At 38.9% G+C, this 14,001-nt stretch overlaps 1 protein-coding gene across 3 annotated transcripts in view; it reads left to right on the plus strand.

The window, feature by feature from the left end:
* Positions 1 to 3,612: 3,612 nt before the first annotated feature.
* Positions 3,613 to 14,001, plus strand: part of LOC127641187 (epidermal growth factor receptor substrate 15-like 1) — a 42,390-nt gene continuing 32,001 nt past the window's right edge. For all 3 annotated transcript variants that reach the window (XM_052123996.1, XM_052123997.1, XM_052123998.1), the window contains exons 1-11: positions 3,613 to 3,643; positions 4,380 to 4,421; positions 4,616 to 4,705; positions 4,815 to 4,862; positions 4,959 to 5,054; positions 9,121 to 9,186; positions 9,273 to 9,398; positions 9,507 to 9,566; positions 11,326 to 11,568; positions 11,728 to 11,885; positions 12,015 to 12,171. In XM_052123996.1, coding sequence (XP_051979956.1) covers positions 3,617 to 3,643; positions 4,380 to 4,421; positions 4,616 to 4,705; positions 4,815 to 4,862; positions 4,959 to 5,054; positions 9,121 to 9,186; positions 9,273 to 9,398; positions 9,507 to 9,566; positions 11,326 to 11,568; positions 11,728 to 11,885; positions 12,015 to 12,171 — 1,113 coding nt within the window. In that variant the 5' untranslated portion in view covers positions 3,613 to 3,616. The remainder of the gene's footprint in view (positions 3,644 to 4,379; positions 4,422 to 4,615; positions 4,706 to 4,814; positions 4,863 to 4,958; positions 5,055 to 9,120; positions 9,187 to 9,272; positions 9,399 to 9,506; positions 9,567 to 11,325; positions 11,569 to 11,727; positions 11,886 to 12,014; positions 12,172 to 14,001) is intronic.

Consider the following 14,001-nt stretch of genomic DNA (forward strand, 5'->3'; position numbering starts at 1 on the left):
ATTGTAAGAAGATTAGCAAGTTGAGTCACTTAGCTTGTTTGCTAGCATAGCAATACCAGTAAGTAACGCTGATATATCTATATAACTAACTATAAATCTGATAATTTATGCAAGACACAATATGGTTAAAATCTTACATTTGGGCTGCTTGGACTATTTGAACATGCCTTCGTCGTGTTTTAATCGAAACGCACTCAAACTCCAGCAGCTGCGCGTGAGGCTGTACACGGACACAAATTTGTCGTTCCAGCCGAGCGGTATTAACCGAACCAAGAAGCGTCAAAGTTAATAATTGCACTGCTTCAGCGTGCCAGAGAAGATGGAAATACCAGCTGTTGTCAATAAACAGATAAACATAAGGGAAATGCATTCAGCAATCACAACAACTCGAATATAAATTGTGGCGTTGTTTCCAGGCGCTGCAGCAGGGCGGCTCAGCCAATAGAAATTCACTGCCGAGGGACGCTCGACCAATCAGAAGCCAGGAACTCGACCCGCTTGCTAGAGGAGCGTTTTTGAATGGCTCTCTAGAATCTCATGTAGATAATAATATTAATGTGAATGATGTTTTATTGGCAATATATTATAGTGAATAATTCTATCTCCAATACGCCACTGTCTAGTTTCAGTATGATTTTAGTCTCAGTGACTACATATTTATTGTAAATTTGACTTTGAATTTATATGAATGACTTTGGATCAACACTATACATCAGATACATGACATGATATAAAATATGGTAATCTTTTGAAAACATATTTATAAGGTTTGAAAATTGAATTTTAGTTGAAACGGTTCAGTAAATAATTATGCAAATTTTAATGCATTTTTGATTTGATACTTTGTTTTTCTGTGTTCCGGATTGCATTGCACACATTCGAGCGCTCAGCCTTTCAAAGTATACTCTAGTTCTGACCACCAGTGAATATGAACGCATACAATGCATGCACACTACAACTGCTTTATTGTCCGCGTTGCTGATTGCTCCATGCACAAGTTCAAGTTCAAGGACTGTGGAGCTAGACTGTTCAAAGCAATTGTAAATAGTTAATAGAATTTTAAAATTAAAGATGCACACAATAACTTTTGTCTTTGTGTCATCTCGGACACCTCGCAGTTTGGATGCAGCATAATTTAAAATCAATAGTTTTTAGTTTCAGATGCCATTGTAGAAATGTAGTATTCACAGTCAGCCATGATTACTTTAATCAATGAGTGAACGAGTCAAATAACAGGACGGTTACTGAGATTAAACAAGTTGTATTCAACTGGTCATGTGATGGCAGCCTGCATGTGCGGACCCTCTCCATGTAGAATAAAACAACTTTTATAAGGTTAATGATTTGACTGGAGTCTTCATTTTAATGTGCTCATGATTTCCTACATGTATTGCAAAATTACAAATTATGTCTTTAGGAGTTAAACTTTTTTTAATGGGGAAAAAATGACTGAGTGCACCTTTAATATGAAATTTAACAGGTAGCCAATGTAGCGTTGATAAAATTGGGCTGATATGATCGAATTTCTTGGTTCTAGTCTGCACTCTAGCTGCTGCATTTTGAATTTGTTGAAGTTAATTTATTGAACCTGCAGGACATCCTCCCAGTAATGCATTACAATAGTCTAATCTTGAGGTCATGAACACATTAATTCATTTTTTGGCATCTGAAACAGAGAGCATGTGTTGTAACTTAGCAATATTTCTGAGATGGAAGAATGCTGTTATAAATATTGGAAATGTGATTTTCAAAGGACAGATTGCAATCAAACATAACACTTAAGTTTTTCGCTGTAGAAGAAGACGTGACAGTACATCCATCAAGAGTCAAATTATATTTTAGCATCTTATTTTTTTATGTTTTTGGTCCAATAAATAGTTCCTCTGTTTTGGCTGAATTGAGTAGAAGGACATTTCTGGCCATCCAATCTTTGATATCATTGATACACTCTGCTAACTTGAAAATGATAAAATGTCATCGGGTTAACTTTCAAGGACATGTAAAGTTGGGTATCGTCGACATAACAGTGAAAACTAATTCCATGGTTCCTGGTAATGTTTCCTAGGGGAAGCATATATAAGGAGAGTTACCTGGCAATGTTGCTGGTCTGACAAAACAATTGTAAATAATGGAGAATGTAGCAACTACATTGGCTAACATGCTAAAGGAAGCAGCAACACTTCACGTGCGCTTGAAACATCACTTATGTCAGCTGTCAAAAGGCAAATGCTTTCGTGTAGTAAAAAAAAGTGTTCCATTTGGGACAATACTACACTGTAACCTTAATACACTACATGGCTGAGTGCATAGTGTAAGTGCATAGTGTGTCATTTGAGACACAGATAAAGTCACAATTGTGAGGTATAATATTAGAAAGATCTTTTTCATCTGTGGCCAGATCAGGGCACCATAAGTGTGTGTTAATTAAGGCTGGGTATCGTCTGGCATCTCACAATACAATATGTATTGCAATATACATGTCACAATTCAATATATTGCAATACATCATAATATCATAATGTGATTTGATTAAGAATCAATTCCTGGGGGCCTGGATAGCTCAAAGAGTAAAGACACTGACTACCACCCATGGATTCGCAAGTTCGAATCCAGGGTGTGCTGAGTGACTCCAGTCTCCTAAGCAACCAAATTGGCCCGGTTGCTAGGAAGGGTAGAGTCACATGGGATAACCTCCTCGTGGTCACTTTAATGTGGTCTCAATCTCAGTGGGGTGCTTGGTGAGTTGTGCGTGGTAATGCGCTCAACAAGCCACATGATAAGATTGACGACTTCTAGAAGGAAGGAAGTTCTCTTCCAGGATAACCTTGTATGTGGCTTGATACATGTGTCCTTTACAAAGACAATTCTGTCTGATTCCAGACTTGTTGAAGCACCCCCAGGTCATCACCAATCCGCCACCAAATTTCACAGTGGGTGCGAATTGGACAGATTCGTCTTTGTGAAAAACGCATGAATCAAGCCACGTACGAAAGAAAACTGGGAAGAAAATTTGTGCTCTGACAATGTTCCCCAACTCTGAGGATTGGTATTTCCAGCAGGAAAATGCTCCATGCCACACAGCCAGGTCAATCAAGGTGTGGATGGAGGACCATTGGATCAAGACCCTGTCATGGCCAGACTAATCTCCAGAACTGAAACCCATTGAAAACCTCTGGAATGTGATCAAGAGGATGATGGATATCCACAAGCCATCAAATAAATCCGAGCTGCTTGAATTTTTGCACCAGGAGTGGCATAAGGTCACCCAGCAGCAATGTGAAAGACTGGCAGAGAGTTTTCTCTGCATTATTCGAGGTCTGAAAACACTGCATCTTTTTTGTTATTTTGACCATAATACATGTCATTTTCATCAAATAAATGCTCAAAATGACAATATTTGTAATTGGAATTTAGGAGAAATGTTGCCAGTACTTTAAAGAATAAAACAAAAATGTTAATTTTGCTCAAACACATACCTATAATTAGTCATTCCAGAGAAACTGATAATTTTGCAGTGGTCTTATAATTTTTTCCAGAGCAGTATAAAGTAGCGCTTGTGAATCGATGATTCCGCTCCTCCCGCAGCACCCGCCGTTTCCGCAGCAACAGGGAAAAGATGGCAGCCCTCGCGACCCTCACTCAGGTAATACATGCTAAAAATCAGTTTCAACAGAAAGAACAGCGACATGCAGGTAAAGAGTCTTTGAATTAGAGAAGATTAACTTGTGATGATACTTGTGTAACCGGGTAGTTTGATCGTCATTTAAGGCGAAAATGTCACGGGCCTCGTTACTCAGGCTCAGATTGCTAGCCGATTAGCTCGCTTTTTTATCGCCTGTGTCAAAAATATACAAGACAATTGAGGTAAGTTTAATTGGAATTTGCGACAAACTAAAGGCAGCAGTGACATAAATATATTGTACAATTATATGAATGGGAAATATAGTAAACGGGGGCTGACTAATGGAACTAGCTAGCCGCAACACATCAGTTGAACACAGCTAAACACTAAAACTAACGGTAAAGGTGCGGTGTGTGTATATATAAAAAGTCACATTGTGAAATGTATAGTTCGTTACTTAATAAGGAACGTTATAACCTAGTTATAAGCTCCCAGAAAAAGTAGTGGATGAACAGTTAATAGTTAAATGATTTCATCTTCATATTATGTGGCATTTAAAGGTAGAGATAGATGAGTAGACAGAGAGATAGATAGATAGATAGATAGATAGATAGATAGATAGATAGATAGATAGATAGATAGATAGATAGACTAGACAGACAGAGTGATAGATAGATAGATAGATAGATGGATAGATAGGTTGACTGACAGACAACTTATCAATTTAATCAGAAAGTTTTATTTTCTCTTTTCTTAGCTGTCAAGTGGAAACCCTGTGTTTGAAAGCTTTTACAGACAGGTAAGGCCATCATAATATGTGCAAACTGGATATTTTATTTTTTTTATTTTTTTTTGTGCATCATGTTTGTTATCCAATCTGTGGTCAAACCTTGTGATAGGGTTATTTTTGAATTAAATGACCTTTCAAGACTGCATGCAAACTCCTAGATATATAGACTCTGATCTGATTTTATTTATTGATTTATTTTGTAGGTGGACCCAGGAAACACAGGGAGGGTTGGACCCACAGAGGCTGCCTTGTTCTTGAAGAAATCAGGCCTACCAGACATCACTTTAGGAAAGGTTGGCAATTTGGATAAGCGTGTCTGTGTTACTGCAGAATTTGTTGAGATTTAATTATAATTTCACTTGAGCGTTCTCAATCAAAGATTGTCTGATTGTCTCTTCTCAGATCTGGGATTTAGCTGATCCAGATGGCAGAGGTTTCTTGGATAAACAGGTAAAGTAGCTATCTTTGAAAATAGAATAAGAAACTGGACACTAATCTACTTTTCGATAATTATGTCCAAAGTTGATCCTTGTTGTTTCTTATTAGGGATTTTATGTTGCACTGCGACTTGTAGCCTGCGCACAGAGTGGGCACGACATCAGCCTTGCCTGTTTAAACCTTCCTGTTCCCCCTCCAAAATTCGTAAGTCTACATTCACCTCGGCTTTTTTGAGACTATTTGCCATTAAGTATGTTTCCATCCAAGGAAATGTTTTGCAAAAAAAGGTTTAGCGCTTCAAAATACAGCTAATGGAAACGCAAATTATCGATAACATTTTACAAATATCAAAATAATATTTTTACGTTCAACTTTAGCGCATAAATCCTATGCCGACTTGTCAAATGTAGTGAAAAACTAATTTGAAACAGTTTTTATCATGAAAAATTTAATTAACACAAAAAAATGTAGTGTCACATGACATAATTTTCATCACATCTGTCCTTAAAACAAACAGCATAGCGGATAGAAACACTTGGACTGATGTGGACACACAAGTTTTCCTCAATTTATTTAAAGACAACGACATTACCTTTATTCTTGATGGAAGTTTTTCCAGATATTTAATCGACTGCGTGTTCCTGAGCCATAAAAGATTACGGAGTCTTTTACCAAAATGCTTAATAAAAATAACCCCAGGTTATATTAATCCCATGCGATTGGCATGCTGTTAAAAAAAAAAACTGTGAATCTGCTCTGTTCAGCCTGTAAGTTGGCCAACGAGAAACGCCAAAAAACATGCTCCTTTTTTATTGTATTGAGATAACAGACAAAAGTGTTTAGAACAGAAAAACAAAATCATTAAGTGCCAAACAAAAGTTGCAAAATAATTAATATACAGATAAAAATAGATATAAGGGAAAAGGGATATGGAAGGTGTTATTAACTTTAACTTAATACATAGAAAATAAATCTTAACAAGTGTACAGAGACAGATAAATAAAATCATAAATAACAGAGGGGTCACATAGCAAATGTTATTTAGAGTGTATACACTGGCCACCAAATGTTTGGACTAATGTACAAATTTTGCTCTTATGGATGAAACTGGTACTTTTATTCACCAAAGTAGCATTCAACTGATCACAATGTATAGTCAGGACATTAATAACATGAAAAATTACTTTTAAAATTTGAAAGAAATGTTCAGAACTTCTTAAACTACTTCAAAGAGTTCTCATCAAAAATTCCTCCACGTGCAGCATTGACAGCTTTGCAGATCTTTGGCATTCTAGCTGTCAGTTTGTCCAGATACTCATGTGACATTTCACCCCACACTTCCTGTAGCACTTGCCATAGATGTGACTGTCTTGTTGGGAACTTCTCACACACCTTACAGTCTAGCTGATCCCACAAAAGCTCAATGGGGTTAAGGTCCATAACACTCTTTTCCGATTATCTGTTGTCCAGTGTCTGTCTTTGCCCACTCTAACCTTTTCTTTTTGATTTCTGTTTCAAAAGTGGCCTTTTCTTTGCAATTCTTCTCATAAGGCCTGCACCACTGAGTCTTCTCTTTACTGTTGAACATGAAACTGGTGTTGAGCGGGTAGAATTCAATGAAGCTGTCAGCTGAGGACATGTGAGGTGTCTATTTCTCAAACTAGAGACTCTGATGTACTTATTCTCTTGTTTAGTTGTACATCTGGCCTTCCACATCTCTTTCTATCCTTGTTAGAGCCAGTTGTCCTCTGTCTTTGAAGACTGTAGTGTACACCTTTGTATGAAATCTTCAGTTTTTTGGCAATTGCAAGCATTGTATAGCCTTCATTCCTCAAAACAAAGATTGACTGATGAGTTTCTATTGAAAGTTTATTTTTTTGCCATTTTTGACCTTATATTAACCATAAGACACTAAAAAACAAACACAAAGACAATGTTAAACTTCATTTAACGAACAAAATATCTTTCAGCTGTGTTTGATATAATGGCAAGTGATTTTTCTAGATTACTCAAGGATACGGTGATGGAGTGATGGCTGCTGTCTAGATTTGATCAAAAATGCCTTTGTCTTTAATAGAGATGGTGCTTTTTTTTACATCAGTAATGTCCTGACTATACATTTTGATCAGTTAAATGTCACTTTGGTAAATTAAAGTACAAACTTAACAAAACAGTGTATATATATTTTTTTTGAAAGATGTTGACAAAGTTTCAATGTAAATTCCAACATCTCTTTGCAGATATTGCTGGCTGTTGCTAATGGACTAATGCATGTTTGTCTCAAGCATTTCATGCCATCTAGTGTTTATTTACCCATGTAAAAGAGAAAGAAGCCAGCATGATTTCTTTTGGTTTGAAAAATAAGAAAAGAACATAAGCACGTGTGATTTGAGCAAAGTGGAGGGAATGTGGAAGTTTTTATGTGTTTTTCAGACCCCACAGCCCTGCATTTCACAATATATTTTCCAGAGGGACACATAAAATTACAAAATGTGCACGGACTGTCGATATTTATTTCAGTGGTGTAAAATAGCATTACAGGCTTGCTATAATTCCACCTGTTCTATTATATTTTGCCAGGTATTCCAATCAGTTTCTTCTAATAATCCCAGGTTCTCCATTTTGACGTCGTCTTCAGATGTTTCTTACGATTGCAATCATTTGAAATATAAAATAACAGTAAGCTAGCCAATTTCAATAAATTATCTCAATACTCTCTCCATTTTACACAAATGTGGGGACATCTGGGACAGGAAACATACACAATTTCAAGGTTTCCACATGTTTTGGAAAACCTGGAATTGTCCTGGAAAAGTCATGGACAATACCTAAATGTCCAGTTAAATAATTATTTGTCCAGGACAATATTTTAGTATAATTAAACTGTTTGACTGTGTCACTAACAAGGTTTTTGCCACATGTACAATGAGTGTAATGATCAGGACTCGGGATAGGTGGCACAAAAAAGACACATTCGTCCGTTTTGTTTCTGCGACTGTGCATTGTGAAAAAACATCAACGGTTGACTGTCACGAATGAAGCTCTGTCACGAATATTTAATGACGATGTCGGACCTCTGATTCTTTTGAAAATGAATTCACAACCAGAGGTGGTATCGTGACAATTCGGCCTTTACACTTCAGGAAGTGAATTAATTTTTAATAATTTAACGATCGAAGTCAGCTTATACCGCATTTATGATTTCTGCAATGTGGAAAACACGGACAAAATCCAGTCATAAAAATGGCATTAGCTATAAAATACCGAATGTCAAGGAATTTGACATATTTGGGATGAAAATTAATGTTTTAATGCACAATTAATCAAATTAAAATCATGATATGTCTGTAAAGCCTCAATGGAAAGGAGGAGGCGAGAACTGGCTTGACAATGTAAATAATAGTTTTAATGACAAACTTAAAAGACAAACACACACACACGACGGACATGTCCGTGAACTATCTCTCTCTCCCGCACAATCCTCCGCAGTCGGCCTTTATCCCTCTCGGAGGCTTGATTAGCCTGATAAGGGACCGGGTGTGTATAATCACGACCCGGCCCTGCCCTCCGCCCTGCCACAATGTCCTAGTGGGATTACTAAACCATGAAATGCTGCAATTTAATTGAAAAAATATATAATCTGCATGTGCTGCTAACTTTAAAATGAACGCGTGAAGCCTGTTGCACATACACTAAAAACAGCTCATCATGATTGTCATGCACCCTCTTGTGTGTGTGTGTGTGTTTAGTAGAAGACAGAGTACAGAGCGCTCTGAAGCGTGCATCACATACAGACTATATATGTGTTTAATGAAATCACAGCTTTTTGGGGTTTAATAGTCACACGGCCATGTAGCAAACTGCTTATCCGGAGGTGAAAAACAACCATCTAAAACAAACAGAAATGCAGAAAGGCAAAAAATAAAAGCTTGATTTAAATGGATGTTTGAAAAAAGACAACAATATATTACTACTGTATAGTAATGTTATGCAATTGAGATTAGTCCACCTGGATAGAGGCGAGTCACTACGCCACCATGAAAAAGAATGACGTCATCACGCAAACAATTTTGTCTGTAAAAGGCCATTTGAATGGAAACAAGCAGGAGACAGCATATTTTGCAAAGGTTTCTTTTATGCACGCCCACTTTATTGATAACAGAACAGCGCAAAAAGTGGATGGAAACTTCTAATGGTAGTGGCTGATATTGTTGTTTCTAGGAAGTATGATGTATGTATGACCTCATAGATTTTGTCATCTCTCTTCTAGATGGACCACAGTAGCCCATCGCTGAGTTCTGTAACAACATCAAATGAAAGCCACTGGGCTGTGCGGGTGTGTTATTTTAAATGTGTTTTCTTAAACCCATGCTTAAAGAGTTTATGAATCTTTATCTGAAAACCTATAAATGTGTTTTTTAGCCAGAAGAGAAGAGCAAATTTGATGGTATTTTTGAAAGTCTTGCCCCAGTAAATGGATTACTGTCTGGTGAGAAGGTCAAACCAGTCCTAATAAATTCTAAACTACCTGTGGACGTCCTTGGAAAGGTAATTATACACCCACTTCACTCTTTTTGAAAATGTAGGCCTAGTTTTACAATAATGCAATCTTACAATTCAAAATCACACTAATAAATAACACTTCTATTTGATCAGGTGTGGGATTTGAGTGACATCGACAAAGATGGACACTTGGACAAAGACGAGTTTGCAGTGGTGAGTTGTTATTATCAGGGGTTGCGTTAACCAAAAATTCAACATAATTTTTTGAAACATTGATGGATAATTTCAAATGCTGTCCATCTTTTTGACAGGAAAAAAAAATGTATCTAGTGCATCCGTTTTGACTTCACTGTCTCTCTCACACACACACACTTCCCCTGTCTGTGTGTGTGTGTGCCTTGTTTATAGTCTGGTATTAAGATGCTTATATACAGGCGCCATCACCATTTACACCTGATAATTTGCATCTTTTTTATCAATTGTGTTTGAATTTCGAGGAGAGGGTATCTGAATTAATGACGGCATACATTTGACCACCACCCCTGGAGTTGTGAGTTCGAATCCAGGGTGTGCTGAGTGACTCCAGCCAGGTCTCCTAAAACAATTGGCTCGGTTGTTAGGGAGGGTAGAGTCACATGGGGTAACCTCCTTGTGGTTGCGATTAGTGGTTGTCGCTCTGAATGGGGTGTGTGTTAAGTTGTGCGGGGATTGTGGAGAGTAGCATGAGCCTCAACATGCTGGAGGAAAAAAAAAAACTCACTCACCAGTTCTCTGATGCACCGTCATGTGATCCCCAATCACTCCTCCACCCTCTCTGGCAGACGGCAGCCACTCAGAACTCCCCTCTGCGTTCTCGGCGACTCGTGGGGACTCTCCTCTGGCCCTGGCAGCGGCCCTACCACTGCAGGCTGTCGGGGAGTTGCTTCCCTCTTCCCCTCGTGGACGGTGGTCCTCTTGACCCCTCTGCGTTTCTGGGGGATGGCAGCGCACTAAAAACACCTCATCATGATCGTCATGCACACTCTTGTGTGTGTGTTTAGTACAAGACAGAGTACAGAGCGCTCTGAAGCTGCATCACATACAGACTATATATGTGGAGTGGACTGGAGTCCAGTCTCCACTCGTCTCGCGGACGGCGGCGGTTCTCCGCGTCCGGGCGGTCAGGCTACTCAGTCCCCCAGTGGATTGGAGCGGCACTCCCCTGGGTGAACGGCAGTGTCGAGGACTTCGCTACGGGCATCCCTCCTCCTCCCGGGTTTAAAGCAGTTCAATAGAAAGGAGGTGGCGAGAACCAGCTTGACAATATAAATAATAGTTTAATGAAGAAATAAACGAAAAACACACAAACATAAACACACTGAGCAGCTGCCTGTAATTCTCTCTCTCTCTCTCGAACTGTCGTCACTGGCCACCTTTATCCCTCCGGTGCCCCTATCAGGCTGATTGGGGACCGGGCGTGCATTGTTCCAGTCCAGCCCCGCCCTCCTCTCCTCTACAATTGGTTTTGCTGATTAATCGGCTTTATCAGTTTATCGGTTTTGCCGATTAATCGGCACCGATAGTTGTTTTGGAACTATTGATTTTTGGCTGAAATCAATGAAAAGAATTTACAAAATAGTTCACTGTTTTAAAAAAAATTATCTTCCGATTAATCAGTTATTGGCTTTCTTCCAACACCGTAGTTATTGGTATCGACAAAATCCAATATCAGTCAACCTCTTGTTCATTCGTCACACTGGAAATAGAAAATCAGTTCAAGCAGATTGCATTAATGGATACAGTATTCCACACATGATGTTCTGGTTATATCCTGCACATTCTGGCCAATGTAGCAAGCAAGTCACGTATGCATATAGAAGATTAGCATACTGCCCAGTGTATACATAATGCATACTTCAAAAATAGTGTGAGTAGTATGATAGGATGCCATTCTGAACATATTGAATGTTTAAATTCTCTTTCTTGTGTCCAGGCGATGCACCTGGTGTACCGTGCCCTGGAGAAGGAGCCCGTGCCCTCCATCTTGCCCTCTTCTCTCATCCCTCCATCCAAAAGGAAGAAGTCATCAGGCTCTTTGTCCAGCATGGTGCCAGTGTTGCCAGGCAGCCCACCGCCACCAAAAGACAGCCTGCGCTCCACACCCTCTCACGGCAGCATGAATTCCCTGAACAGTGCTGGGAGTTTGTCTCCAAAACACACCCTCAAATCCTCACAGGTTTACAACCCTGCTAAAGCACCAGATTGAGTCTAAATTTAAGGACCCTTTTTAGTAATCCCTCACAAATTTTTGTCAGTTTTTGGATGAAGTTCTTTGATACATTTGTGAAAGTAGAAGAAGAGAAATGAAAGTAAATAAGTTTTACTCTGTCATCAGCATTCGATAAACTGGGTCGTACCAGTCGCAGACAGAGGGCGCTATGATGACATCTTCCTCAAAACAGACACTGACCTTGATGGTTTTGTTAATGGCCATGAAGTCAAAGATATCTTCATACAGTCTGGGCTTCCTCAGAACCTCCTGGCACATATTTGGTACCATTAAAACGTGCTTTCATTCACAACCTCTAAAAATTCCTAATTTTCAACAACTTTTTACGTGTTTTTCTTCACATTTCCTGTTGTGATTTTGGGAATCATCACTTCCTCTGTTGTCTTTGGCAGGGCTTTGGCGGACACCAGGCAAATGGGTAAACTCACACGGGAGCAGTTTTCCTTAGCCATGCATTTCATTCAGCAGAAAGTGTGCAAAGGTTTGGACCCTCCACAAGCTCTGACTCCAGATATGATACCGCCATCTGAACGAGGCACACCAGGACCAGTGAGTCAAACCAGCATGTTTACCACTGCACTCCTCTCACTACAATTGCCTAAAAAAATAATTCTCTGTAAATAGGCCCCCATTCCTGTTGGTTTCTTCTGTCATGTATTTTATAGAACATAGCTGTGGTTTCTGAACAAATTACTTTTATGAGCCAGTTCTTTTGACTCCACACCACAAGACACAGCATGATCAGTGTAGTCAGATTCACGTACCAATGACTCTTATAAGTAGGTTCTTTTGAATCTACAGCACAACCAGAATAGTGCGGTTCGCGAAGTAATGCCTCTCATGAGCCAATTCTTTTGAATCTACAGCGCGAAACACACTGTGACCAGTATAGTCTGATTCCTGAACCAATAACTCTTATGAGTCAGTTCTTTTGAATCTACAGCTCAATCAGTATTGTGCGTCCTAAACAAATTACTCTTATGAGACAGTTGTTTTCAAAAATCTACAGTGTGCGAAACACACAGCTTGACCAGTGTAATCCGACTCCCGAATGAATGACTCTTATGAGTCTGCTCTTTTTAAACGTCAGCACAACCAGTATAGTGCGGTTCCTGAACAAATGACTCTTATGAGCCAGTTCTTTTGAATCTACAGCGCTAAACACACAGCATGACCTGGGTAGTCTGATTCCCGAATGAATGACTCTTATGAGCCGGTTCCTTTGAATCTACACCACGGAACAAAGCGTGACCAGCTTAGTGTGATTCCTCAACAAATAACTCATACGAGTCGGTTCATTTGAATCTAGAGCACAACCAGTATAGTGCGGTTCCCGAACCAATGCCTCTTATGAATCCGTTCTTTTAAATCTACAGCAACATCAATGTAGTCCGATTCCCGAAAAATTACTCTTATGAGCCTGTTCTTTTGAATTTACTCCATGAAATACAGCGTGACCATTGTACATAGCGCAAAACATACTGTGCATCCAGTGTAGTCCAATTCCAGTACAAATGACTCTTATGAGCCGGTTCCTTTGAATCTACACCACGAAACACAGCATGACCAGTGAAGTCCGAAATGACTCTAATGAGTCGTTTCTTTTGAATCTACAGCAACACCAATGTAGTCCAATTCCCTGACTAATTACTAGGGTTGTGCCGATGGACGATATCATCGTCCATCGTGATGGCTGACCAACATCACGATATAGAGCCACCATCGTGATGCCACGCCCCCTTTTGCGAGTCTTGCTAGTGTGACTCACTAATCCTAGTCTCTTCTATAGTTAACCTAAAAACTTTGCAGGGATTGCTCTGTAAATTAAATTGAGAATATAGCTAATGCATATATGCTATTTTAAATACTGTAGTATATGCCAGAGGCGTGGCGTGTTAGTCTGTGAAAATACCGTGTCAGGCAGGCTACACAAATATTGATCTTGACATTGTTAGCTTCTTGTCTTTTTTTACATGTCTTACACTGTACATTTAGATTAAAATATTTTATTTTAAGCCTTTATTAATTAATTATTAGTAGTTGTAGTGTCTCAGAAAATCTTGCTCATTGTCACATAGCTCTTGTATACACTGAAGCGGCAGTTTAAGATAAACCCAGACCAGCTGAACGTCAAATCACTTTTGTCTGGTTAATACTTTTAAAGAAAAATGTCCTTGGCCATAAATCCATAATGTCAAATCAAATGAAAGAAACAAGGTGAATATGAATAACACACATTTATTAAAACATAGAAGAACAACAAATAAAGAACAAGAAAACGGGAACAACACTCAGACCGAAACTCGGCATTAACATTTCACTTATAATTAGCAGCACAATTAACTTCAGCACAGGCTACAAAATAAATTATTTTATTGA

The sequence above is a fragment of the Xyrauchen texanus genome, chromosome 50, assembly GCF_025860055.1.
Source record: "Xyrauchen texanus isolate HMW12.3.18 chromosome 50, RBS_HiC_50CHRs, whole genome shotgun sequence".
NCBI classification, from domain to species: domain Eukaryota; kingdom Metazoa; phylum Chordata; class Actinopteri; order Cypriniformes; family Catostomidae; genus Xyrauchen; species Xyrauchen texanus.